Source organism: Pogona vitticeps, chromosome 2 (genome assembly GCF_051106095.1).
Source record: "Pogona vitticeps strain Pit_001003342236 chromosome 2, PviZW2.1, whole genome shotgun sequence".
Lineage (NCBI taxonomy): Eukaryota > Metazoa > Chordata > Lepidosauria > Squamata > Agamidae > Pogona > Pogona vitticeps.
In genome coordinates this window covers 23,752,241-23,777,409 of record NC_135784.1, presented here as the reverse complement: position 1 = coordinate 23,777,409, position 25,169 = coordinate 23,752,241, and the positions used below count along the sequence as shown (strand labels likewise).

Here is a 25,169-nt window from a genome sequence, read left to right as displayed (position 1 = left end):
ACCTCACATGGTTCACATTCTGAGTGTTTGACCACGTCACGGGGGGGGGTTTGCCCACCGAGCAAGGCCCCTGCCTCCAGGGGAAGGCGAGGAGCAGCATGGAGTGGGCCGTGCTGACAAGCCCTTGGCTGTTCCCCCTCTGGCTGAGAAAACGTGGTATATTTATGGTGTGGTTTTAATTGTTTTTAGCTGTTTTGGGTCCCCTGTGAGGAGAAACGCAGCATAGACATGTTCTTGACTGAGCTTAGCCTTAGGTGAGGAAGAACTTGGGCATGTCAAGAGGGCCACGGGATGAGGGAATTCTGGGTTTTGTGATCCAGGTTCTGAGTCAGCCTCTCTGGGAGGAGTTAAACATGGGTTTGCTTCAGGCAGCAAACGTTTGTAGGCTGGTCCCTATCCCCGCCCCATCTTGGACACAGAAAATCAAGAGGCAGGAGTAGACACATTTGCGAACTTCTGTGGTTGCTGTCCTCTCTCACCCTTGGCCACCCTGGCTATGGCTGATGGGAATTGTAACACCCATCGGAGGGCCCAAGTTGGTCCCTGCCTCTGATTCAAGCAAGGATGGTGATCCTGGACAAGTGGTTAGTTCAACTAGGAGACTGGGTTCAAATCCCCACTTGGTCAAGCTGAGAAACCAAGACACCCAATGAGTTTAGTGTCACGGTGGGATTAGAACCCCTATACCCACACCCCAAAATTGACTGCAGCACTCGTAACATTATGCTCTCTTGCCTGAACATGGGCAAGACAAGAGATGAAAGCCCGCTCGCTGTTCATTGAAATACGTCATACATCCTAATGAATTCCACATTGCACGGAACATCAGAGGTGGACATCATTAGGCTTGCAGCCAAAGCTGTGTGTGTGAGAGAGTGAGAGTGAGAGTGAGAGAGAGAGAGAGAGAGAGAGAGAGAGAGATGAGCAGGCTAAAATTAAGAAAATAAAATCAACTGAACAGGCACATGCTCCTAATAAGGAGTCCACATGCTCAGTGGCTACAAAATAGTGATGGAAAGACTGGGTGAGAAAATAACAGAATGGTATATTGTGGAGGAAGGCTTGGTCGGATCAAGCACTGAAAAAAGAGTACTCTCCGTTGCCATGGTTTTCTTGTTGTGGGTTCTGCTTGTTGAAGTGGTATGGAAATGTGTCCCATTTGTAAACCAACCAACCAACCAGCCCCTCCTGAAAAAAAAAACTCAAGAGTGCCGTAAATGTGCGCTCAGACCACCTGTACCGTGCATGCATTAGAATAGGAGGTGAGCAAGGCGCAAACTCTCCAGACGCCTGGCAACAAGGCCCATCGCTCCTTCCCCACGGATTGCGTTGGCTTCAGCTGATGGGAGCAGCAGGCCAATGAAGAGCTGGAGGCCCCGTTGCTGTTTGCAGCCTTTCTTCAGAAGGCTTCGGGGTTATCCAAAATGGCATCTTTCAAGATTTACAGAGATTCTCTCAGGTACAATTGAAACTCCATTTAGCCCAGCTTCTTGTTTCTACCAAGGACCTTCTCCGATACTTCTGGGAAGTTCCCAAGCAGTCCAGGAAAAGAACGACGATTGTTTATCCTCTAGCAGTTGGTATCCAGAAGCAAACTGCTTTTGAACACGGAAGTTCGATTTTAGCTGTCACATCTTGCAACCAGTGGTTGAAATTGTCTAATGTAAAGCTTTCCAGTCCCGCAGCCGTCGTCATCCCCTTGCCCTGATGCGAGAAATGAATTAAATGACTGGTGTCTGCACAAACCAAACAACAGTTAAGGAGACGATAGCATTTATTACGACGTCAAACTGAGTCTTTCTACCGATAAATAGAGCCCTTGTGAACAACAAAGTAAATTTATTTCACCTCAGAACATCCTGGGTTGCTTGACATTTGATATTTTCACTCTGAAGAGATCACTGGCATGCAAGGGTGAGGAGGTGGAGGTTACAAAACAGCCATCATGACTTAAAAAGGGCAGAGTATCGTGTGAATCCGTGTTCCTGCGTGGTACACCTAGTGGGAAGCTGGGCTAGGGAAGGAGTGGACAAGAAAGCAAACCCTCTGACCCTGGAGAGCTTAGGAAAGTTATTATTTTCTGGACTACAACTCCCAGAATCCCCTAGCCAGCCAGAGGGATTCCAGAAGTTGTACTAAAAAAAAAAGCCAGCTTTACCACAGATCTGCTTCACTGCAAGATCGGGACCTATTTTCCAACATATGGGCACACAGCATCGATTTCCAGTTACTGAACAAGAAAATACATTCCTCCCCACACCATCCTGTCCCTGATGAACTATATATTATAACCTAGATACCAAACAGCTGTTGAAACAGGTCATCCTAGAGTTAAAACTGTGAGATGCAAGAGGTAAATCGGCTCCATCCCCATTCCATGCCGAAGGACAGTGAGTAAATGTTAAGTGCCTTAATAGGGCAGAAGAGAGTATTTTATCCATTGGGGTGGGGGGAGGCTCCAGATACTGCTGGACTGCAACTCCCATCAGCCTTAGCTAGCACAGCCAATGGGGTGGACTGCTGGGAGTTACTTCCTGGAGGGGGTTCACTTTGCCCGTCCCAACCTAGAGATGGAATCAACTTTCAGCAAAGTGAGAGGCTCACTCCGAGGAACAACAGGTTGGTTTTCTTCTATATCTCATGCCACAGTTTTGCCATACCCCTAGCAGACCTGCTACCATGCACTGTCAAGTCGCATCAAACCTATCATGACCCTATGAATGCAAAATGTCTTCTCATGAACCACCCTGTTCAGCTCTTGCAAACACAAGGTTGTGGGTTTATGGAGTTGATACATCTCCCATTTGGTCTTCCTCTTCTCCTAATACCTTCAACTTCTCCTAGCAGTACTGTCTTTCTAGCAAATCCTGTGTTTGCACGATGTGCTTTGAAGTATGACATTCTCAGTTATATTAGCATACTTGCAGTCCCTTGACATGAATGTGTAAATTTATAGGCCAAAATCCTGTTACTTAATAGGCAAATGTTTTTTTTTTGTTTCTTTCCTGCTGCTATTGAAGGCCTGATCAATTGCACACAAGGGGACAAGCCAGAGAATGCCTCCCCTTCTGCAGTCACATCAAGTCAACAGGATTCTGGCCATAAGCTGACATCCAACTCTTGTCCATCCTTTAGACCAGGATTTCCCAACCCTGGGTAATGCAGGCGTTCTTGGACTACAACTCCCAGAGACCCCAGCCAGCACAGCGAGTGGTGAAGGCTTCTGGGAACTGTAGTCCAAGAACACCTGAGTTAAGCCAAGGTTGGAAACCACTACTTTACAGTGTTAGTCCATCTTGTAGTACAGTAGGTCTTCCTCTTTTCCTTCTGCCTTCCACCTTTCCCAGTATTATTATCTTGCTCAAGCATGAAAGTTCCCAACCTTGGGTTCCCTGCACGTTCTTGGACTGCAACTCCCAGAAGCCTTCACCACTAGCTGTGCTGGCCAGGATTTCTGAGTGTTGCGATCCAAGAATGTCTAGGGACCAAAGGTTGGGAATCAATGCTCTAGCAGAACAGACCTCCACTCCTTGTGAATATTTCCTACATCTGCTTCGAACGGGAACCACCAGACCAGACTGATGGCATGTGGGGGGGGGGAGGCAAGGGAAGCCCCACCGAGAGTCTGCTCCCAGAATGTTTTATGCTAACTTGATTCTCTTACAATAAGGCTGCAGCTTCAGGCATGCTTACCTGGGAGTCAGCCCCACTGAATACAATGGGGCTTGCTTCTAAGTAACACCCGCAGGACTCTGCTCCCAGTGGAATTCCACCCACTCTTTTCTGGATACTACCCTGCAACTGGTAATAGTTTAATGGAAAAATAACATTTTCTTACGATGCACACATTATTTTAGCATTTATTCTTGTTTCCCTTGATTTAGCTTATATGTTTTAATTGCATGATTTTTCACTACAGCCTTTCTTTTTCAAAAACAGAAAACAGTCCATATCCAACATGGTGCTTCAGTGAAGCAGGTTGAAGACATCACCGCCCCACTTCCCCTTTTCAGCCCCCAAAAACCTGCACCAGAGGAGCAGGAAATCCAGCGGATCCCATTTTTGAGTGTCCCGCAGGTCTATAGGGGCAGAACACTGTCAGACTAGTGACTGAGTACTAGCATAAGGCATTGCCAGCAGATTTAGTAAAGGTCACGTTCCAAGAATAAATAAAAACTAAGGTCCCCACAAACATGAAGTGTGCCCACTGGACCTATAGTGGACTTTCCCCCACATCCATGGGTCTCTTACACCAGACATGGACAACAGGTGGCTTGAGAAGGCCCTCAACATCTCCCCCCAATAATTAGAAAGAATCTTCTGACTAATTAACCTTTGACTTAGATCCTACAGAGGATAAACCTAGCCATTTGGAGGCGGCGGTGTGTGTGGGGTTTTGCAGGCCTACTTGGAGCTGAGAATCAGCCTTTCTGAAAAACTAGATGTGACTCAAAAATGTACGATTTCTCAGGGCAGCTAAACTGGGTTGGGCAGGTTTGGTGGTGAAGCAACCTTGAAACCAGCAGCTTGATCCTGAAAGTGTTTTTTTTTTGGGGGGGGGGGTGTAGCGAGAGATACATCTGGTCAGTTTTACGTTGAATTATTATTATTTTTCTCAGCAGGCTTTTGCGTAGACTACCACAGTCCAGGGAAAAGGGGGGAAAAATTGCCTGCAGACTCACCATGGTTACCCACTCCTGTTTCACACAGACCTACCGGACTCACAACCCGACAGGAGAGCCGTACATGATTCTCTCTAAAATCAATTCCTTTTTAAAAAGGGCATAGAATTCTGTGTTGGGTGGTGGCTAATACAGGACAGATCTACGTTACTGGGTGTGGGGCCGGGCAGGTGGGGCAAATGGGCCAAAGGAGTTTGGCTTGCATAGGGGCTGCCTGAGATGGACAGATGAGGGAAAATCTCAACCAAGCCGTTCAGGTTTCACAGCGATATGATTACTACACAGTGCCTGAGCTCTAAGGCTTCCCTCCCCAGAGAGCTCCCTCAGGTCTGAATAGGCCCAAACAAGAGGGGATCATCCAGATATTCTTGGCCGTAACTCCCATAAATCATGTCGGCCATATTGGCTCCGTCTCTTCAGCATCACAGCCGAAGGAAACTGAAGCACGACCCCTGCCTTCTTCCTCCGTCAGCCATCATCATAAGCCAGCGCTACCCCCAATCCCAGGCTTCATTGTTTATCTCCGGTGTGGGTTCTCTCGTGCTTATTGAGAATCGTCCTCCGAATGAATCCCTTGCCACAGTCTGAACATTTAAATGGCTTCTCCCCAGTGTGGGTCCTCTCGTGCACGGTGAGGCTCGAACTCTGGTTGAACCCCTTCCCACAGTCCGAGCACTTGTAAGGCTTCTCTTCGGTGTGGATCCTCTCGTGCCGGATCAGGCTCGACTTGTCGCTGAAGCTTTTCTCGCAGGCCGCGCAGCTGTAGGGTTTCTCGCCCGTGTGGATCCTTTCGTGCTTGATGAGGCTCGACCGGTCGCTGAAGCTTTTCCCGCAGTCGGAGCATTTGTAAGGCTTTTCGCCGGTGTGAGTTCGCTCGTGGTTAGTCAGGTTGGACTTCCGGTTGAACCTTTTCCCGCAAAAGGAGCAGTCGTAGGGTTTCTCTCCCGTGTGAGTCCCCTCGTGCCTTATAAGGTGCGACCGACTGCTGAAACTTTTCCCGCAGTGGGAACATTTAAATGGCTTCACTCCTGTGTGAATCCTTTCGTGGGTAAGGAGATGGGACCTCCGAACAAAACATTTCCCACAGTTTGAACACTTGTAGGGCTTGTCTCCTCGGTGGGCTCTTTCGTGCTTATTAAGGCTTGATTTGTCACTGAAAGGTCTCCTGCAGTGAGAACAATTGTACGGTTTTTCTCCTGTATGAATTCTCCTGTGTATGACGAGACTTGAATTCTGATTAAACCCCTTTCCGCAGTCCGAGCATTTAAACGGTTTCAGACCAGTGTGTTTCATCTCATGAATAAGAAGATTCGATTTATGAACAAAGCCTTTTTCACATATGTTACAACAGTATGGTTTCTCTCCTCTGTGGATTCTCTCGTGTGCAAGGAGACTCGCGCTCTGAATAAACCTTTTATCGCAAGCCGAGCACTTGAACAGTCTTTGCTCTCTGTGGATTCTCTCGTGCCTAACTAGTGTCGAACTCTGGTTGAACCTCTTCCCACATTCCAAGCATTTATAAGGTCTCTGCTCCGTGTGGCTCCTCTCGTGCCTGATAAGGCTAGAACTCTGGTTGAACCTTTTCCCACACGACGAGCAACTGTACGGTTTCTCTCCCGTGTGTTTCCGCTTGTGCCGAATGAGGCTGGACCCATCGCTGAAGCTGTTCCCGCACTCGGAGCACCGGAATGGCTTTTCTCCTGTATGGATTCTCTCGTGGGTACGAAGGTTGGATCTTTTCATGAAACTTTTAGCACAGCGCGAACATTTGTGGGGTTTCTCTGGCGTGCCCTGGCTCTCGTGTTTGATGAGACCGGGTCTGTCACTGAAGCTTCTCCTGCATCCTGAGAAATAGGGCACTTCGCCCACATAGATTCTCTCACACCCCTCTCCTGTCAGAAGAAGCAGAGGACCAGAATGTCAGGCTTCATCAAATCACTGTCAGTTAGTTCTCCAATGTCCACAGATATTGTATAGCAAGCAGGGATGGGATGATCATATCTTCTGAACTACAGATAAGACAAGGACCACTGGATATCTCAGTACTTTAGCTCTCTGGCTGCGAAGCCAGAGGTTGGGAGTTCGATTCCCCCCAGTGCCTTCTCGACAGGCTGGACTCGATGACCCCTAAGGTCCTTTCCAGCTCCGGAGTTCTATAATGATGATGATTAAATTTCCATTTTAGGACTACTACTTTCCTTACAAATACCTGGATGCGATGCATTTGGGAGAAAAGCCTAAATTGGGAGGCTTTAAGGTTTAGCTCCTCTGCCCCTCAACGGCCATTTTTTTGATTTTTTGTTCCTACTCTTGTGCTCGCTGGGAGGTTTCTTTCTCGAAAGGAAGCTTGGGTGGAGCTAGGCCCCGAAGCCTTTCAATTTAAGCCCTTTCTCCCAGGTGCATCAAATCCGTGTCTATAAGACAGGCAGAACTCCCAGAATGGAGAATTATGGTTACTGTAGTCCAAAAAATCCACAAATCCCATCCCTATGGAGGACTTGGCAGCAGGGGTTGGTCAGCCCTTAAAGCATTTCTCTCTCTTTCCCTCCAACAAAGGCCCCAATCTCAAGGGCTGCACTCTGCACCCACACAATGTGATGTAACTCAGACATTTCACTTCCAAGCTAAGAAACTGATTTGTTATTTACTGTGCAATGTGCATGTCCCTCACCTGAAAATTTGAGATTCCCCTTAAACCCATGGTTCCCAAAATTGGCTCCCCATGATTATCTTAAGCCTATATTTTCCAGAAGTCTTCACGACTAGCTGTGCTGGCCAGAATTTCTGGGAGTTGTTGTCCACGCATGGGCCTGCACGAGCACACACCGCCATTTGCGCATGCACGCGAGTGCTCCTGTGCATGCGCAAACGGCGGCACACGCTCGTGCACGCCCCGCCCCCATGCACATGCGCACATGGCAGTATGGGGCTTGTGCAGGCGTGCGCCCACCCGTGTGAGAGAGAGAGCACTTCCTTGTTCTTGCATGCGCATGAGTGCGAGGGGTGCCCCGCCTTCCCCAGCCGGTCCACGGACCAAAAAAAGTTGGGGAACACTCCTGTACATAGCATAGTCTCCATCTACTTGTAGTGGCCAGTTCCGGTAACTTCACCTTAATAAATAAATATTTCTAGGATTTTTCTTTTACTATTTTTAATATTTTCAGACCATTGTCTCCATCTCTGATCTTAATTAAACGTCATCATCTAGAGCAGCAGTCCCCAACCTTTTTGGGACCGTGGACCAGCTGAGCTTCTGAGGAAGGCAGGGCACCTCCCCACGGTCTCTCGGGCGTGTGGGTGCTCTCGGGCACATGTGCAAAGTGGTGGGGGAGTGCACACACACCAGCGCCAGCGTGAGTGCTCCCCCACCCCTTTGCACATGCGCAGGTGCGCCTGCACACCCACCCACCCTTTCGCTCGGACGCATGTGTGAAGGGGTGGGGGAGCGCTTACATCAGCGCTGGCACACGCATGCATGCGCAAAGCAGCTGTGGGGAGGGGAGTGTGTGCGGGGGGGGAAGTCTGTCTCCGCAGCCCGGTCCAGCTCAGGCCACGGACTGGAGGTTGACGACCTCTGATCTAGAGAACCTGGGCTCCATCACATTCACTTTTGACAATTAAAGGGTGTCTCAAGCACATGGAATGTGATTTGAACAAAGGGGAGGTTTCTATCCTGCTAGTGAGAAGCTGGCCAGTCATTGAAATATAGAATGTTCTACTAAGCAGTCCTCTAGCCTATTTATTTCCTTAGTCAAAAATACGGACATGACTCCATTCATCAGCTTACTCTCTCACTCACCTGAATGAGCCCCTTTGAATGGTACGCTTGCCTCCGAAACCTGGTGATAAGGAATATACAACTCCTCTTCTTCTTCTAGCTTTACTATCACATCTGGAAGCTCTGAGCCAGGGAAAAGAGATAAAGTATGGATGTCATTAATGCTGCTTAGATGATAGTGCACACGGTGAAAATCTCACCACTCTGTAAGAATTATTTTCAACCTCGTATGTTGCCTTTATGAGGTCTGGCTGGGAGGGATTTTTCTGGATTGGGGTGACTGTCAATCAAACCAGCAGTAATCAATTGTTCCCTCTCTGCCTTTCATTTTGAAGAGAGCCATACCTCCCTGATGAAGTGTATTTTCTTGCTCTTTTTCTGTCAGTAGTCAGTGTTTGGTTAGTGTTTAGAATTAATCATGTAGTGCAGTGTGTAGGTATAGTCAATAAGCAGACTATGAGACAATTAAGCCTTGTTCATGTAACTGGTCATTTTTCTACAGAATGCTGTTTTTTATCTGTTCAGAACTGTGAGTTGACGGAACTTTTATTCTTTCTCTTACCAATGTCTCAGAATGATTTAATATTACTAAAAGTGCCAGTTGATGAGACAACCAAAATAGGGTGGTCTGCTCTGGGGAGATGCAAAGCTAATTCTGCTCTGTAGGTACCTGCACTATCTGCTATGTGGTTAGAAGTTTTTAATCAAAAATTCGCACTCTGCCAAGTTTTTCCTCAAACACAGAGCTGGGCTACACATTACACTTCCCCAACATAAAGCAGCCTAGCTCTCCCTCTTCCGTTCTTGAAGCTCTCCCTCTTGGCAGTGAAGGAAAAGCAGTAGTAATTTAATAATGTGGACAAGGGAGAAGAAGCAACCTGCTGGTTCTTCCAATTCTGCAGTGCCTTTTTCTCACTGTCATTGATCTTGGCAACATTTGTTCTGTTTCTATCTCGCTTCATTCATTCTGTTCCTACCTCATCTTTTTCTTCAATATGTTTACAGTGCTATAGGCAATTTAATTCATTTAATATTTAATTCTTCCAACAATGTTACCCAGTACCCGAAGGAGGATTTAGATTCTGCTCAAGTACTGTTTAAGTTTACACATTTGTCTGTTACGCGTAGGCTCTGCATTTCCATTAAAGAGCTCAAGATGAGAGACACGCTTATTAAAAATCAGACCTGAACTACTTTTGATCTAGCAAACCTAAGAAAACTGCCAAGAGCTTGCCAAGATTTTTTTTGTTTACCTGAACTGTAATCAGTCGGGATCTCTCTCTCCTCTGAAACAGGCTCTGGAATCCATGGATCTCCTCCATGGATCACCTCTGATTTTGGAACAGGAAATCCTGCTGGGAATGGACAGAAAGAGATACAATCAGGATGAATCTGGTGAGTATGATTTTATTGCATATTCTTACAGATAACTTTTTGCACCTGGTGGTGCGGTGGTTAAATGGCAGCACTGCAGACAGAACTCTGCTCATAAACCGGCTTCGATCCGAGGTAGCCGGCTTGAGGTTCACTCGGCCTTCCAACCTTCCAGAGTCAGTAAAATAAGTACCCAGGCTCATGGGGGGGGGAAGGCAATATGTAGTCTGCATAATTAAATTGTAAACCACCCAGAGAGTGTTTTAAGCACACTGGGCCAGTATATAAGCAGCATGCTCTGCTTTGTTTTACTCTACCAGGCCCTTTGAAGCCAATTTCTATTTCCATTTTTATGGAATTGCCTGTAATTTTAAACACTGCTGTGTCTTGCATTTCATTTATCCGAACCATTTCCCATCTCTGTTTGACTGCTGTTACACTTTTTTTAAATTAAGTCTCTTGAGACAAAACAGTTAAGCTGGAGATAAATAACTGAACTAAAATGTAAATAAACATCAAGTACTGTATATGTTTGTGTGGGTGTTGGCAACATCCAGGGAAAGAATTTGTGAAGAAAGTGTGATCTTATGGACAGAATCTCACACAGGGAAGCCCCTGGCCTAACTCCCAAAGTTGAAGGCGCGATCAAATACTCAGGATCTGCTAGCTGAGACATATCAGGATTTGACATGTTGTAGCAGCGAATTGCATAACTTTGTACTGTAGTGCAGACGTACTTCCTTTTATCTCTTCTGAATCTCCCACCACTGAGTTTTGAGTTTTGGTACTATGTAGAGGCAGAAAAAGGTCTCCAAACGATGTGTACTTTTCTAGCATATCTTCCAATATTCTATTTTTATAAACTAAAACATATGTACTTACACTCACTCACAAACAGTCACACCACTGGGTCAGCGAACACAAAGGCGTTACAACCTTGGCAAAATCTATGATAAGAAACAACCACTTCTGCGTACCAAATATTAAATATGTCAGTCTGCCTTAAACCTCGAGTCCTGTGCCCAGTTTTGTACTCCGCGTTTTAAGAAGGATTCAGACAAACTGGAACAGGTTCAAAGAATGATCAGGGAACTGGAAACCAAGCCCTACGAGGAAAACCTGAAAGAACTGGGTAGGTTTAGCATTGAAAAAAGATAGGAGAGATAGGATAACACTCTTCAAATACTTGAGTCATCCAGAGGAGGGGCAGGATCTGTTCTCCATCATCCCAGAGTGCAGGACACGTAAGAATAGGCTCATGGTACGAAGCCAAATTTTCAGCTGAATGTCAGGAAAAACTTCCTAACTGTTAGAGAAGTATGACAAAGGAACCAATTAAGTGAGGATGTGGTGAGTGCTCCAATGCTGGAGGCATTCAAAAGAAAATTCGGCCACCATCTGTCAAATATATTTTGATCTGGATTCCTACATGGAGCAAGGGGGTTGGACTCAATGGCCTTATAGGCCCCTTCCAACTCTTATTCTCTTATTCTACACAGTAACACAAGGTACATATTTATACGTACTGCATTACAGTGGTGCCCTGCATAGCGATTAATGTCGCTATCCGGAAACATCGCTATCCAGAATGTAAAACTCTGTTTAATGCGTTCCTATGGGGTGAAAACTCACCAGTTAGTGAAGATTCCCCATCTGGCCGCCATTTTCGCCGCCTTGGTAAGCAAGGGCAGGGCGCGAAAACGCTGGCGGGCAGCCATTTTATTCTTCCGGTGGCCATTTTGGAACCGCCAATCAGCTGTGAAATGCCTACCGATCATCGCAATGCGATTTTCGCCCATTGGAATCATCACAATGCGATCGCATTAAACACGTCGTTATGCGGATTCGTCGTTAAACGGTGCACTCGTTAAGCAAGGCACCACTGTATTTGCTTGAAAGCAACAAGAAGAGGACCAAATAAGAGATGTACCGACTCCCTAAAGAATAACACAGGCTTGAGTGTGCAAGAGCTGAGCAGAATGGCTGAGGACAGGAAATTCTGGAGAACACTCATTCATAGGATCGCCATGAGCAGGAGGAGGCACATAATAACAACAGCCATTTTGGAGACAAATTTCTCATAACTATTATGCAAACTAAGTCTGTAGCATTATACCCTCAACCCAGGTAGTAGAATGCCAGCCTCAAGCCGGCATTAAATTATCTTGCTGGAGAATCTGCCTGCAGTTCAGATCCCAAGCTACTACACTCTGCTGTGTAGCTCTTTAAGAAAAACCCAGCTGTACAGTAGTCTTCCTCCTGAAACAAACTGAAGCAGGTTCATGTGCAACGACAGTCGCTGTCCCTCACCTGAATGAGTGCTTGGGAAGTTCTCCGTGTCCTCTGATCCCTGGTTATTTGGGAGCCAGGGCACCTCCTCTTCATCTTCCAGCTTTATGGTCACATTGGGAAGTTCTAATCCAAGAGGAGAAAGACGTTTGAGGGGGGGGAAAAACACGACATGTGTTTTTAGTTTTCTGGAAAAGATGTCCGTCAACACTGGAACTGCATGTTTTGGGTACTCAGTTACTATTATTAAAGTCCGGTGGAGCTGCCATGCCAAGAAGGGAGTCCAGAAAGACTTCTGCCAGAAATTGTGCCTTCTTAGTGGTGGCCCCCCACCCTTGGGACTGGCCTCCCCTTGGAGCTCCACCTGGCCCCCTCCCTCCCTCCTCTACCTTCAGAAGGCTACTAAAAATGGTGTCTTTTAAAGAAGCTTTTTGTGGCTTCTAATTTGATCTACCTGCCAAAATTGTCCCCTCTGTCTGTTCTTGGTGTGCTGTTCTTATGCTGTTGTATTGACTTCTTGGTTCTTATCTTTTTAAAAATTTACTTTATTGCTATATAATTTGCATTTACTTTGTTTGTTTACTGCTCAGGGTGGTATGTTGTACTAACTGGCAAATATAAAAACAGAATATATACCTATGTACCTACGTACCTACTTTACTTATTTACTTTTTAGGATGACAATGACCAAAATTCTCCTAGCAGGATGGCAGGGAGATTCTGGGAGTTGTTATTTCCCCCCAAAAATGCCCCTTTTCTAAGCACTGACCTCCCACCATTAATTTGGCCAAGAGTGGTATCTGATAATTTTGAAATCTTTACAAAGAAGGAATAACATGTTTCTGGGAAAAATGCCTTTTTTTCTCTTTTCTCTTTTCTTTTTTTGGTCTTTTTCTGTTTTAAGAACTTGGAAAACAATGGCCATTCTGACCAGGATGTTGGGATCTGGATGTTGGAATCCAAAATTTTTAAAAATATAAATAAATAAAGAGGGAAAGGTGGGCTGAGCCAGGTGGTCCTAGTACGTATTTGGACTGCAATCCAAAATGTTAACTTTTCCAAATTCTGATTCTCTGCTGAAATGTTCCGGTTCTCTAAAATGATCTAAATGGGGAACATCCAAATTTCTCATCCTCAATTTCAGAAGTTTTTGGCAGGTGATCAGTTCAAACAGCTGGTAAGCATGACCTGCTCCTTCCTCTCCCCCTCTCAATAGGCTGGACTGGCAGAGAAGGGGAAACAAGAAGCAGGGTGGCAGAAAAAGAAACATGGCTCCCCGCAAGTTTTACACGGAGTAATCATCATAGGCATCCTTCAGTCTCGAGATACACTTTTACAAAAACTGCATTCCACTGATTCACAGGGTGGGCATCAAATCAAAGCCTCGATCCAAACCCTCCTTGAACTTTAGAGCTGCATAAGAAAACCCACATTTCTGAGCCCAAAATGGGGGGAAAGAATCCTTACCCAAAGAGGCCATGTTCCTGTGATTCTCCTGCAGAAGCACTTAGGGCAGGATGTCATGAATTTAGTTTCAGCCCCTTTTTGCTGGTCTTTCACGAAAGACACGGGGCCACATCCGCAGAACTCACTCTAAAACAACAAAAAGCATGAATCCGCTTTGACTTTGGGAAACGAGGCCAAACCCTGCAAACGTTCTGCATTGTGTGGTTTCACCTTCAGCACCTAGAAGAACAATGTCAGTATTATTCCAGATGTATACTTTCAATTAGGCATCTGTTCATAGCCTTTAGACCAGTGGTTCCCAACCATAGGTCCCCAGATGTTCTTGGACTGCAAATCCCAGATGCCTTCACCACTAAGATGTGCTGGCTAGGGTTTTTGGGAGTTGCAGTCCAAGAACACCTGGGGATTCAAGATTGGGGGGGTACTGATTTACTCCTTCCTGTGTGTGTTTAGTCGTTTAGTCGTGTCCGACTCTTCGTGACCCCATGGACCAGAGCACGCCAGGCCCTCCTGTCTTCTACTGCCTCCCGGAGTTGTGTCAGGTTCATGTTGGTTGCTTCGCAGACACTGTCCAGCCATCTCATCCTCGGTCGTCCCCTTCTCCTCTTGCCATCACACCTTCCTAACATCAAGGTTTTTTCCAAGGACTCTTTTCTTCTCATGAGATGGCCAAAGTACTGGAGCCTCAGCTTCAGGATCTGTCCTTCAAGTGAGCATTCAGGGTTGATTTCCTTTAGAACTGATAGGTTTGTTCTCCTTGCAGTCCAGGGGATTCTCAAGAGCCTCCTCCAGCACCACAATTCAAAGGCATCAATTCTTTGGTGGTCTGCTTTCTTTATGGTCCAGCTCTCACTTCCATACATCACGACAGGAAAAACCATAGCTTTGACTATTCGGACTTTTGTTGGCAAGGTGATGTCTCTGCTTTTCAAGATGCTGTCAAGATTTGTCATCGCTTTCCTCCCAAGAAGAAGGCGCCTTTTAATTTCAGGGCTGCTGTCTCCATCCTGTACAGCCCTTAAAATGTTGTGTATCCATTTTTTAAAAAGATAAGACAAGTCCTGTCCGCAGATGGACAGTTTATGAAGATATGTTACAAAAGGAAAAAACAGATGGGGGAAAGTAAACAAAAACAAATTAGACATAAGTTCTCAATATTATGAATACAAGTAGTTAAAATATTTGCGGCAAAGTTTCCTAAGACTGATGGAATGGATTTTGGAGGGAAACAAAGCCCAGTGGAGCTGGCTTATCATGGGGACAGAGAGTGACTTTCCTTTCCTTCTGATCTCTCAAGTCTGGTGAAGACTTGAAGCTGGTGATGGCGCATAAATCTGCCGTATATCAAATCAGACGATTATGCCATCCAGCCGCTGGTGCAGTGGTACATTTTGAAGCTGAAGCACCCACCATAGGAATTCCTCTAGTCCTGTCCTCACAGAGAATCCAGAAATGCAAGCAGTTTGCCTTGATCCAGACCAATCAACTAGTTCTCCACCAGGAGCAGGTCTTTTGTAAACCTAATGGGTCTTACTGGACAGATCGAGACCGAGCTAACACAAAATACCTTGCACAATAAGAGGGATTGCTCGGGGCAGTACACTGTTGTTGGTTAAAATCTATTCCCTTCCTCTGTCTCATGAAGATTACAGCTTGGCTTAGAAGCAACAAGGGGGCCCTATTGAGCCTCCTTGCGTGGTGGTTGTACTGCAGCCGAAACTCTGCTCACAATCCGGGTTCAATCCGAGGCAGCTGCCTTGAAGCTGACTCAGCCTTCCAAGGTTAGTAAACCGAGTACCCAGAGAGTGCTTTAAGAACTATGGGGTGATATATAAGCAGCATGCTATGGGTCTGGACAGATGACCATAACTGGAATTAACAAAACAATACATGCCAGCACATACCGAAATTCGTCTGGCGCCGACGTTGATGACATTTCGGCGCCAGGTCAAAACCTTCCTGTTCCAGAAGGCTTTTAATTGAAATAACATCAACTGTGGGTCCCGATGATGGCAATTTTAATTGTATTTTAATTGCATTTTAATCATTTTATCTTTTATTGTATTGAACTTTAATTGTTGTGAGCCATCCAGAGACCTCTGGGTAGATTGGGCGGCATAGAAAATAAATAAATAAATAAATAAATAAATAAATAAATAAATAAATAAATACATACATACATACATACATACATACATACATACATACATACATACATACATACATACATACATACACCCTCCAAGGCTGAGCTGTACTACACCTACACCACTGCCCATCAGAAACCGCCTGGCCCTTTTCACTACAGATACCATGGGCTGAACCTCGACATCATGCACATGCACACACACAAATTGCCATCACAAAGCCAAACTCGGATCGACTGATGTTTCGGAAGAATCCCTTCAACACTGCTCATGCTGGCCGAGACTTCCAGGTGTTGAGATCCAAAATATCTGGAAAGTCAAAAGTCGGGAACGGCTGCACTGGAAGGACATTATAAAGGCGAAGGGGGCACAATTTGAGGCCCTCCAAAGGATGCTGGCCTGCAACCAGCGTTGGCCCCCACCAGCAAAAATCAATGGTGAGAAATGACGAGGAGAAAAATCTACATGACAGGAAGTGCTGTGTTTTATACACATAATGAGTGTAAACTGGTGGCACTGTTAGAACAGAAAGTCAGAGACCGGGAGCCGTGAGTGGCCACACTCAAGGCTATCAGGGAAGACGAAGCCTACATTGATAGAACTCGTGAGCAGCAGCACCAGCTGTCGGAAGAGGCCCTGCTGAGGGAAGAAAGCCAAAACACTGCAATGGAGGAAAATGCGGTAGAAGCTACAGAGTGGAGGAACCGCCATGGAAAAGAATCACAGTGAGGAGCAAAAAAAGGAGAAGACACTCTTTCCTGGTGAAACTACAAAACCGCTTTCAGTTACTTGAAGAAGAGTCGGTCAGACGGGATGCAGAGGAGACCCCCCCACAGGAGGACATGCGTAGGAATACAGTCGTTGAACCCACACCCTACAAAAAGAAGAAGAGGAGAGTAGTTGTAGTAGGGGACTCCCTGCTACGTGGAATTGAGACCGAAATTTGCCGGGAGGATCCATCGACTCGCCAGATATGCTGTCTCCCTGGAGGACGGATAAGGGATGTGATGGAAGGATCGCCTTCACTCCTAAAACCTACGGATATGTATCCTTTTCTTGTTGTCCACGGGGGAACAAACGACACAGCCAAGAGGAGCTACCGAGAAATCACGAAGCTCTGGGAAGGAAACACAAGGACTTTGAGGCCCAGATAGTTTTTTTCTTCCATCCTACCGGTGTTCGGAAGAGGAATTGAAAGAGAAAGGAAGATCCTCTGGGGGAATGACCGGCTACGAACGTGGTGTCAACGAGAGGGATTTGGTTTTCGGGACCATGGGTTCGAAACTAAGCCCTGTGAGGAAAGACTAAAAGAACTGAATAGGTTTAGCCTTGAGAAAAGAAGAAGACGACTGGGGGAGGGAGACCTGATAGCACTTTTCCAATACTTGAAAGGTATTCATACAGAGGAGGGACAGAATCTGTTCTTGATCATCCCAGAATGTACGACATGTAATAACAGGCTCAAGTTATAGGAAGCCAGATTTAGATTGAATGTCAGGGGGGAAAACTGAACTGTTAGAACAGTACAACGATGGAACCAATTATTTTGGGAGGTGGTGAGCACTCCAACACTGGAGACATTCAAGAAAAACATGGATAAGCACCTGACAGATATGCTTTGATTGTATTCCTGCATTGAGCAGGGGGTTGAACTCGATGGCCTTAGAGGCCCCTTCCAACTTCACTTTTCTATGATTTAATAATGCAAAAGGAGCAAGAAGAATGAATTGCCAGCTTCTCCCGGCGGTTTAGCAACAGGGCTGGTCCTTTTGCTGCTGCAGCTTTTCCTCCACATCCAGCAGTTTGGAAGGGCAGCTTCCTCGTCCACGTCTCCTTCCTCAATGTCACAAAACTACTGCAGGCCAATGAAACTCCACAGAAAAGAAGAAACCCAGGCTCCTGGCTCACGAATCAAACTCCCGGGGGTGAGAGGGGAGGGAAGATCCATATTTCACCCAGGACACACCAAACATTATGACGTGTTTTTTTTTAAAAATCCAGTTTTAAATTTGCCGTTTTCCTCCATATACCCGACAGGAGAGAGGATTAACCTGCATGAAAGGGCTGAGACAGGATTAAAATGGACAGTAACCGTATACAAGCCCTATAATGGCAGCCTCGATTCGGATTACTTACCCATGGAGTAAACACACCATTGAACTCAAGAGGGCTTTAGGTCTGAGTAGACACGCCTAGAAGGGCCCTCCATGTGATCTGGGTCATGTGTAACCCTGCCTTTTAATTAAAGGGTCCGTATTAGGGTCGTCCTTCTTAATTTTTTTTAATTTTTTTTCCTCAATGGAAGGAAGGAAGTCCGGGGGACCCCATTAAACGTAGCTCACGTTTTCCTCCGAGCGGTTTTTCCATTGATTCCCGTCTCCTGTCATGTGATCGAAGCCAAGCCAGGGAACTGGCAAGTCCAAGGCTTGACCAATCGTCCCCAGAGCGCATGGATGAGCAGAACCCGAATTCTGAAGTTTATAAATTGAATCCTAGAAAGTTTGAAACGAGGTTGAGCAGGGCTTTCTTGGTCTCCATTTAGGGGTTAAGATGGTGGGGGGGGGGGGACTTTAGATGTTGGTCTTCCATACACTTTTGACACAGGGAACAATTTAGCACAGGTTGGCTGAAAATAACAGGTGGTGACCATTTTAGCCCCAAACATCTGGAAGGCCCATCACCCCCACCTATTTTATTCATTTAAATTTTTTTACCTCACCTTCCACCTAAAAAAGGACCCAAGGCAGCTTACAAAAAATTTTTAAAATGCAATGTTAAAAGCTAAATACAGCAAATTATATTCATATATTAAAGAATAATTAATAACATATTTATTCTTCTTTAATTCTGTAACAGTGTTAGGTAAAAGCATTACTTAAAACAGATTTAGAAGCAACAAAAATATAAACCATCCAATTTATTGCTTCCTAGAGAGGCAAGTTAATTGCACATTCCTGTGCATACCTGTTCAGATATATCCCTAATGAGTTAATGGGATTTGTGTGTGTCATGTTTTGCCAAGTTGTGTTTAACGTATGGGAACCCTAGTAGGGTTTCCAAGATATATGAGATATTGAAGGAGTGGTTTCACCAGTGCCGCCAACTCCCCACCCCAGTGATTTTCCATGGCTGCGCAGGGATTTGAATCCAGAACTCTCCATCCACTACACTATCTAGTCTGTCAATGGCATTTAACTATAGTTAAATAGGGAGCTTCGGAGTTCAGTTCATATAATCCTCCCTCAGTTGAATGGAAATCTCTGTCGAATGGAATACTCATATTCTTTTTGATGTACAGCAGGGGTAAGGAACTGACAGCCCTCCAGATGTTGTGGGACTACATGTTCCATCAGCCCTGCCCAGATGGATTGATAGCACTTGCTGAAGAATCTGCCGTTTCACTTTCTCTATCCAGGGGTTAGCGAGGACTTGAACGCTATCTGAATCCATTCAGGGGACGATTTACAGAATGTTCATCTGTTTGCAAAAGTTTCATTAATATTTCAGTGTGAACATTAATGATTAAAGAGGTCTTTTAAATTTTTCAGCTGAGATATAAGTGAGAGATGTACAATCATTCGTTCGTTTAGTCGTGTCCGACTCTTCGTGACCCCATGGACCACAGCACGCCAGGCCCTCCTGTCTTTCTTCCACTGCCTCCCGGAGTTGGGTCAGATTCATGTTGGTTGCTTACAAATCCCTTTGTAAATGTAGTTGTCAGGTGTGCTCTTACTCAACAAGAAGTCTTGCCCTGAGAACAACAACAACAACAATCTTAGAACTGCAGAGCTGGAAGGGACTCTTATGGATCATTGAGTGCAGCCCATCAAGAAGGCCCAGTGGGGAATCAAACTCCCAGTCTCTGGTTCTGCAGCCAGAGGCCTCGACCACTGAGCTATCTAGCAGCACAAAGAAGCACCTCATTATCAGAAGCTAGGCATCAGCCAGACCCTGGGAATTCAGAAGACGAAGCCTGTGTAGCCTTGGGCAAGCTGCACAGTCCCAGGGCACCCCAGGAGAAGGGCAAACCATTTGTGTGTTTTCTCTGTCTAGAAAACCCTGAGAAGGGTCACTGTATGTCAGAACTGACTTGAATTAAGGAGCCTTGTGGTGTGATGGTTAAACTGCCAAAACTCTACTCATAACCCGGGATCAATCCCAGGCAGCTGGCTCAAGGTTCACTCGGCCTTCTATCTTTCTGAGGTCAGTCAATTGAGTACCCGGCTTGTGTAGCCTGGATAATTAAACTGTAAACTGCCCAGAGAGTGCTTTAAGTGCTATGGGGCAGTATATAAACAGTAAGCTTTTGACAATACACAATTATTAATATTTGTTGCCAAGACTTAGGCTCCCCCCTCCGCTGCACTGCCATAATTTGCCAAAAGGATTCCGGCCCATGGTTGACATCGGCTTTTGTAGACTCTGCTCCCCTTCGTCGTCTGCAGCAGTGGTTCCCAACCTTGTGTGCTTAGGTATTATCGGACTGCAACTCCCAGTAATCTTGGCCAGCACAATGGGTGGCAAAGGCTTCTGGGAGTCTGAGTCCAAGAACCTCTGGGGACCGAAGGCTGGGGACCACTGAGGAGTGATGCTTTCTGTTGGAAAGAAGTAAACGCAGGAGGAGGACTGGAAGCTGTGGTCAGTTGAAGTGCATCAGCTGTTTCTCGGTGGGATCTGCTTTTGAAATGATTTTGTTCAAGGGCAACAACCCTGAAGTCCGAAATCAAACATGACAAGAGACTGACCTGTTCCTTAAATTATGAATATTGTGATTTCTGAATTCAACTTTATTCATTTCTTGGCCAGAATCCTCCTGGTGCCCACCTATCGGTGCGTGGAACTTACTGCACCTAACGGATGAGCTACCCGGTCCCGTTTGCTTGCACAAACCAACCCTGCTCCTCTGGCATCTTGTCAATAAACCACATTTAACTGCAGCAAGTTACCTAAACATGACATGCACACCAATGAGTTCTGACTGTTAATTCTGTTTCTGGCCCACTTCCCTTCTAGTTGGTTGTTTTCTGCCCCAATTTATCTGTACAATAAAATCCCGTGAGGAAGGTTCAGCTGAGAAAGATGGGACTGGGTCAAGCTGAATCCCATGAGTGGACGGAGACTTAAATCTGGATTGACCTCAGAGGTCCAAAGGCTCTGCCCATCGCCAGCATGGTCATCTCTGGGCAGCCTATTTTGCAATTAATGCACATCATTTACTGCTTATGCAAAGCATGCATATTGATTGTTGCATTGTTTGCCTGTGGCTTCGGTACCTGCCTCTGGGAACTACAGTACTTCAGAAAGCTGCAGGTAGGGGGTCAAACCAAGCATCACGTCCCTATCATATCCACCCTTCCTTCCTAATACAATGGTGCCTCGCTAGACAGTTAGCCCGCATGACAGTTTCTTTTGCTAGACATTGAGTTTTTGCGATCGCTATAGTGATTCGCAAAACAGTGATTCCTATGGGGGAATTTCGCTGGACAATGTTTGGTCCCTGCTTCGCAAACTGATTTTCACTAGATGACGATTTTGACAGCTCCCTCCACGCTCGCAAAACAGGTGTTTTTGGGACCTAAGCTTCGCAAGACAGCGATTTAAACAGCTGATCGGTGGTCTGCAAAGCGGCTTTCCTATGGCCGATCTTCGCTAGACAACGATTCTTCCCCATTGGAACACATTAAACAGGTTTCAATGCATTCCAATGGGGAAATGCTTTTCGCTAGACAATGATTTAGCTAAACGATTTCAGTGGAACGGATTGTCATCGTCTAGCGAGGCACCACTGTAACAGCATTTATTGTGGAAGGACAGATGCAGAAAGCAACTGTGCCCGTCTTGGCTTCCATTGGTCCAGAAGTACATACACACCTTTGCTTTTCTGCTGTTTGCATTGTAGTCAGAGTTTGAAGGACAGGTGTGTGGAAGGCCCTGGTTTCTTTTTTTTCTCCCCATCAGCTCCTGGCAGCTGAAATTACTAGCTTGAAGACTGCTGCCGATACCTTCAACAGTGTATCTTTGGCTCTGCTTGAGCCAAAACTTTGTACACCTTTACTGTGAAGGCAGAGCTGAGGACCTGGCCGGATGTTATTTGTACAGGAGCTTGTAGTCCATCTCGTATGTGGAAGTGCCTTGTACAAAACCAGATCATTCCTCCATCTAGTCGTTCTTATCTACTTAGACTGACAGCGGTTTTCTAGTGAATCTAGGAGCTCTCTTCTCTTGGAAGTCACCGTGAGGAATCAAACTCCCAATCTTTGGTTCCGCAGCCAGAACACCTAACCCATAGAGCAATCTGGACCACAACAAAAACTTGAAGCTGGATTTAAGAGTACACAATTTACAGTGCTATGTATTCTCAGTTCTACTGGGCTGTGGAATTATGAACTTTAACCCAGGCAACCATGAAAAAGATGGAAGCATTTGCCATATAGATTTATCACAGGATGCAAGGAGTTTCTTGGATCGAGAGGATGACTAAGAAGGAATGCTGAAGAGGACATCAAGAACAAAAAGTGATAAAAAGCACTAAAATGCAGAATTCTAGGATACTTTGGTTGTGCAATGAGAAACAAAACAAAATGGACAGATTATTACAGTTAATTGTGCAAAGTAAAAAAATTCAGAAGTACACAAAAGATAATTTCTTTACTGAAACAGCCTGGAGACTGGATTGGAGAAAATGTCATTGTTTAGGGCTGCTGCCTCCAAAGTTAGAACAAGCAAGATGACACCCTACCTCCAATCAGTAAGGAAGAAGAAAAAAGGGGAAATTATGCCATATACTGCTCCTCTTTGCTGGTAAGGTAGGTACAGGTGTATTATCATTTTAGAACTGCAAAACTGGAAGGGACCCTATGGATCATTGAGTTCAGTCCGTCAGGGAAGGCCCAGTGGGAAATTGAACTTTCAGCCACTGGCTCTGCAGCCAGATACCTAAACCACGAGCTATATCCACATTGTCATTACAAAGACCCATGCTTTAAAAGTCAAACAACACTGCCCTTCAAACGAGCTCTCCAATTGCTGTTTTCTATGTCTGGGGATTATGGAGAAAGCCAGAGAGTTCCAGAAAAACATCTACTTCTGCTTCATTGACTAAGCAAAAGCCTTTGACTGTGTGGACCACTGCAAACTATGGCAAGTCCTTAAAGAAATGGGAGTGCCTGATCACCTTATCTGTCTCCTGAGAAATCTATATGTGGGACAGGAAGCAACAGTTAGAACTAGATATGGAACAACTGATTGGTTCAAAATTGGGAAAGGAGTACGACAAAGCTGGATATTGTTCCCCTGCTTATTTAACTTATATGCAGAATACATCATGCAAAAGGCTGGACTGGATGAACCCCAAGCCATAATCAGGACTGCTGAAAGAAATATCAACAACCTCCAATATGCAGATGATACCACTCTGATGACAGAAAGCGAGGCGGAATTGAAGAACTTCTTAATGAGGGTGAAAGAGGAGCGCAAAAAATGGTCTGAAGCTCAACATCAAAAAAACTAAGATCATGGCCACTGGTCCCATCACCTCCTGGGAAATAGAAGGGGAAGATATGGAGGCAATAACAGATATTACTTTCTTGGGCTCCATGATCACTGGAGATGGTGACAGCAGCCATGAAATTAAATGACACCTGCTTCTTAGGAGGAAAGTAATGACAAACCTTGACAGCATCTTAAAAAGCAGAGACATCACCTTGCCGACAAATGTCCACATAGTTTTTCCAGTAGCGACATATGGAAGTGAGAGCTCGACCATAAAGAAGGCTGACCGCCAAAGAATTGATGCTTTTGAATGGTGGTGCTGGAGGAGGCTCTTGAGAGTCCCCTGGACTGCAAGGAGTACAAACCTATCCATTCTGAAGGAAATCAACCCTGAGTGCTCACTGGAAGGACAGATCCTGAAGCTGAGGCTCCAGTCCTGAAGCTGAGGCTCTTCTTCATGAGAAGACTCCCTGGAAAAGACCCTGATGTTAGGAAAGTGTGAGGGCAAGAGGAGAAGGGAACGACAGAGGATGAGATGGTTGGACAGTGTCATCAAAGCTACCAGAATGAATTTGACCCAACTCCAGGAGGCAGTGGAAGACAGGAGGGCCTGGCGTGCTCCACTCCATGGGGTCACGAAGAGTCGGACACGACTAAACAACAAACAACGTCTGGGGAGACACAGTGGTGAGCTGCCCGTGCCAAACCAATCTTTTTTTTCACATTTATTTTTCCATCCAACTGCAAAGTAACAGTCATGGGCAGTGCAGACCAGGAAGTATTGGGTACGGTACAGTGTGCTATTAAAAAAAGAAAAAAAATCAAGTCCGATCAGAGCTTTGTCCACAAGAACATAAGAGCTGTGCTAAACCAGACTGCCGTTCCTCATGGCAAAAGAGACGCCTGAGAGTCAGGAAAGGTGTCTCAGCTCCTCCCTTTCCTGTTGCCCTATCACCGGGCACTGATGAACCACACCAATCTAAATACTGTATTGGAGTTAATCTATGACCACCACAAACTGGCAACTGCTGGTAGGATTACCCTCCACAAATTTATCTCATTCTCTGCTTAACATGATTTAAGTTGGCAACCACCATGACATCTGGTGGCAGTGAGTTCCGCTGTATAAATGCACATTGTGTGGAGAAAAAAACCCTTCCTTTCTGACTCTCCCACCATTCAGTGGACTGGATTCTAGTATTATAAGGACTGGAGTTAAAACACCTGCACTTCCTCCGCACCACACGGACTCTGTATTCAGTGGTCTCATTTCCCACTGTTTTACGTCCATTTCATCCAAGCCTGGGTGGGGAAATCTGTGACTCTTCAGTCTCATTGAACTATAAACTCTCATCATGCCTGAACCCCTGGGAATTTTAGTCCAATGACACCTGCAGACTTTCCTGTTCCTAAATTGCAGAGTCGCACAAACTTTTCCCCCTAGGAAAGGGGTTCCAGGTCCTTGATCCTTTTAGTTGCATTCTTCTACAATCACTGCCAGATCTAGTGCATTTTGTTTTTTTTTAAACTGAGGAGTGGTGCATGGTGATCAGAAATGTACACAAGCATGATCACACACCGATCAAGGTACAGTAGGACCCCCGTATCCATGGGCGTTTGGTTCCACGTCCTCCCACAGATGCTGAAAAGCATGGATTATAGCAAGCACCATAATAATAAATGCTATACAGCAGTGATCCTCAACCTTGGGCCTCCAGATGTTCTTGGACTACAACTCCCAGAAGTCTCCACCACCACCTCTTGCTGGCCAGGATTTCTGGGAGTTGAAGTCCAAGAACATCTGGAGGCCCAAAGTTGGGGACCACTGCTATACAGTACATAGCATGGTCTATGGCTCCCTCTAGTGCCCAGTTCTGGTAACGTCAATGTTAGAAATATGGATTCCCAGGATTTTTTTCTTTTAATATTTTTAATGTTTTC

General features: G+C 45.6%; 1 protein-coding gene across 4 annotated transcripts; it reads right to left on the bottom strand.

The window, feature by feature from the left end:
• Positions 1-1,819: 1,819 nt before the first annotated feature.
• Positions 1,820-25,146, bottom strand: LOC110089771 (uncharacterized). Of its 4 annotated transcripts, none has more exons than XM_020813052.3 (6): positions 17,874-25,146; positions 13,591-13,809; positions 12,145-12,249; positions 9,714-9,815; positions 8,482-8,583; positions 1,820-6,574 (listed from the first exon to the last, which is right to left on the bottom strand). In XM_020813052.3, exons 2-6 carry the CDS (start codon positions 13,601-13,603, stop codon positions 5,193-5,195), a joined length of 1,704 nt encoding a protein of 567 aa, XP_020668711.2. In that variant the 5' UTR covers positions 13,604-13,809; positions 17,874-25,146; the 3' UTR covers positions 1,820-5,192. The 4 variants fall into 4 exon arrangements, with proteins under 4 accessions (XP_020668711.2, XP_078244505.1, XP_020668712.2 ...); XM_078388379.1 differs by having other exon boundaries at positions 9,714-9,812; XM_020813053.3 differs by having other exon boundaries at positions 13,591-13,716.
• Between the last annotated feature and the right edge of the window lie 23 nt (positions 25,147-25,169).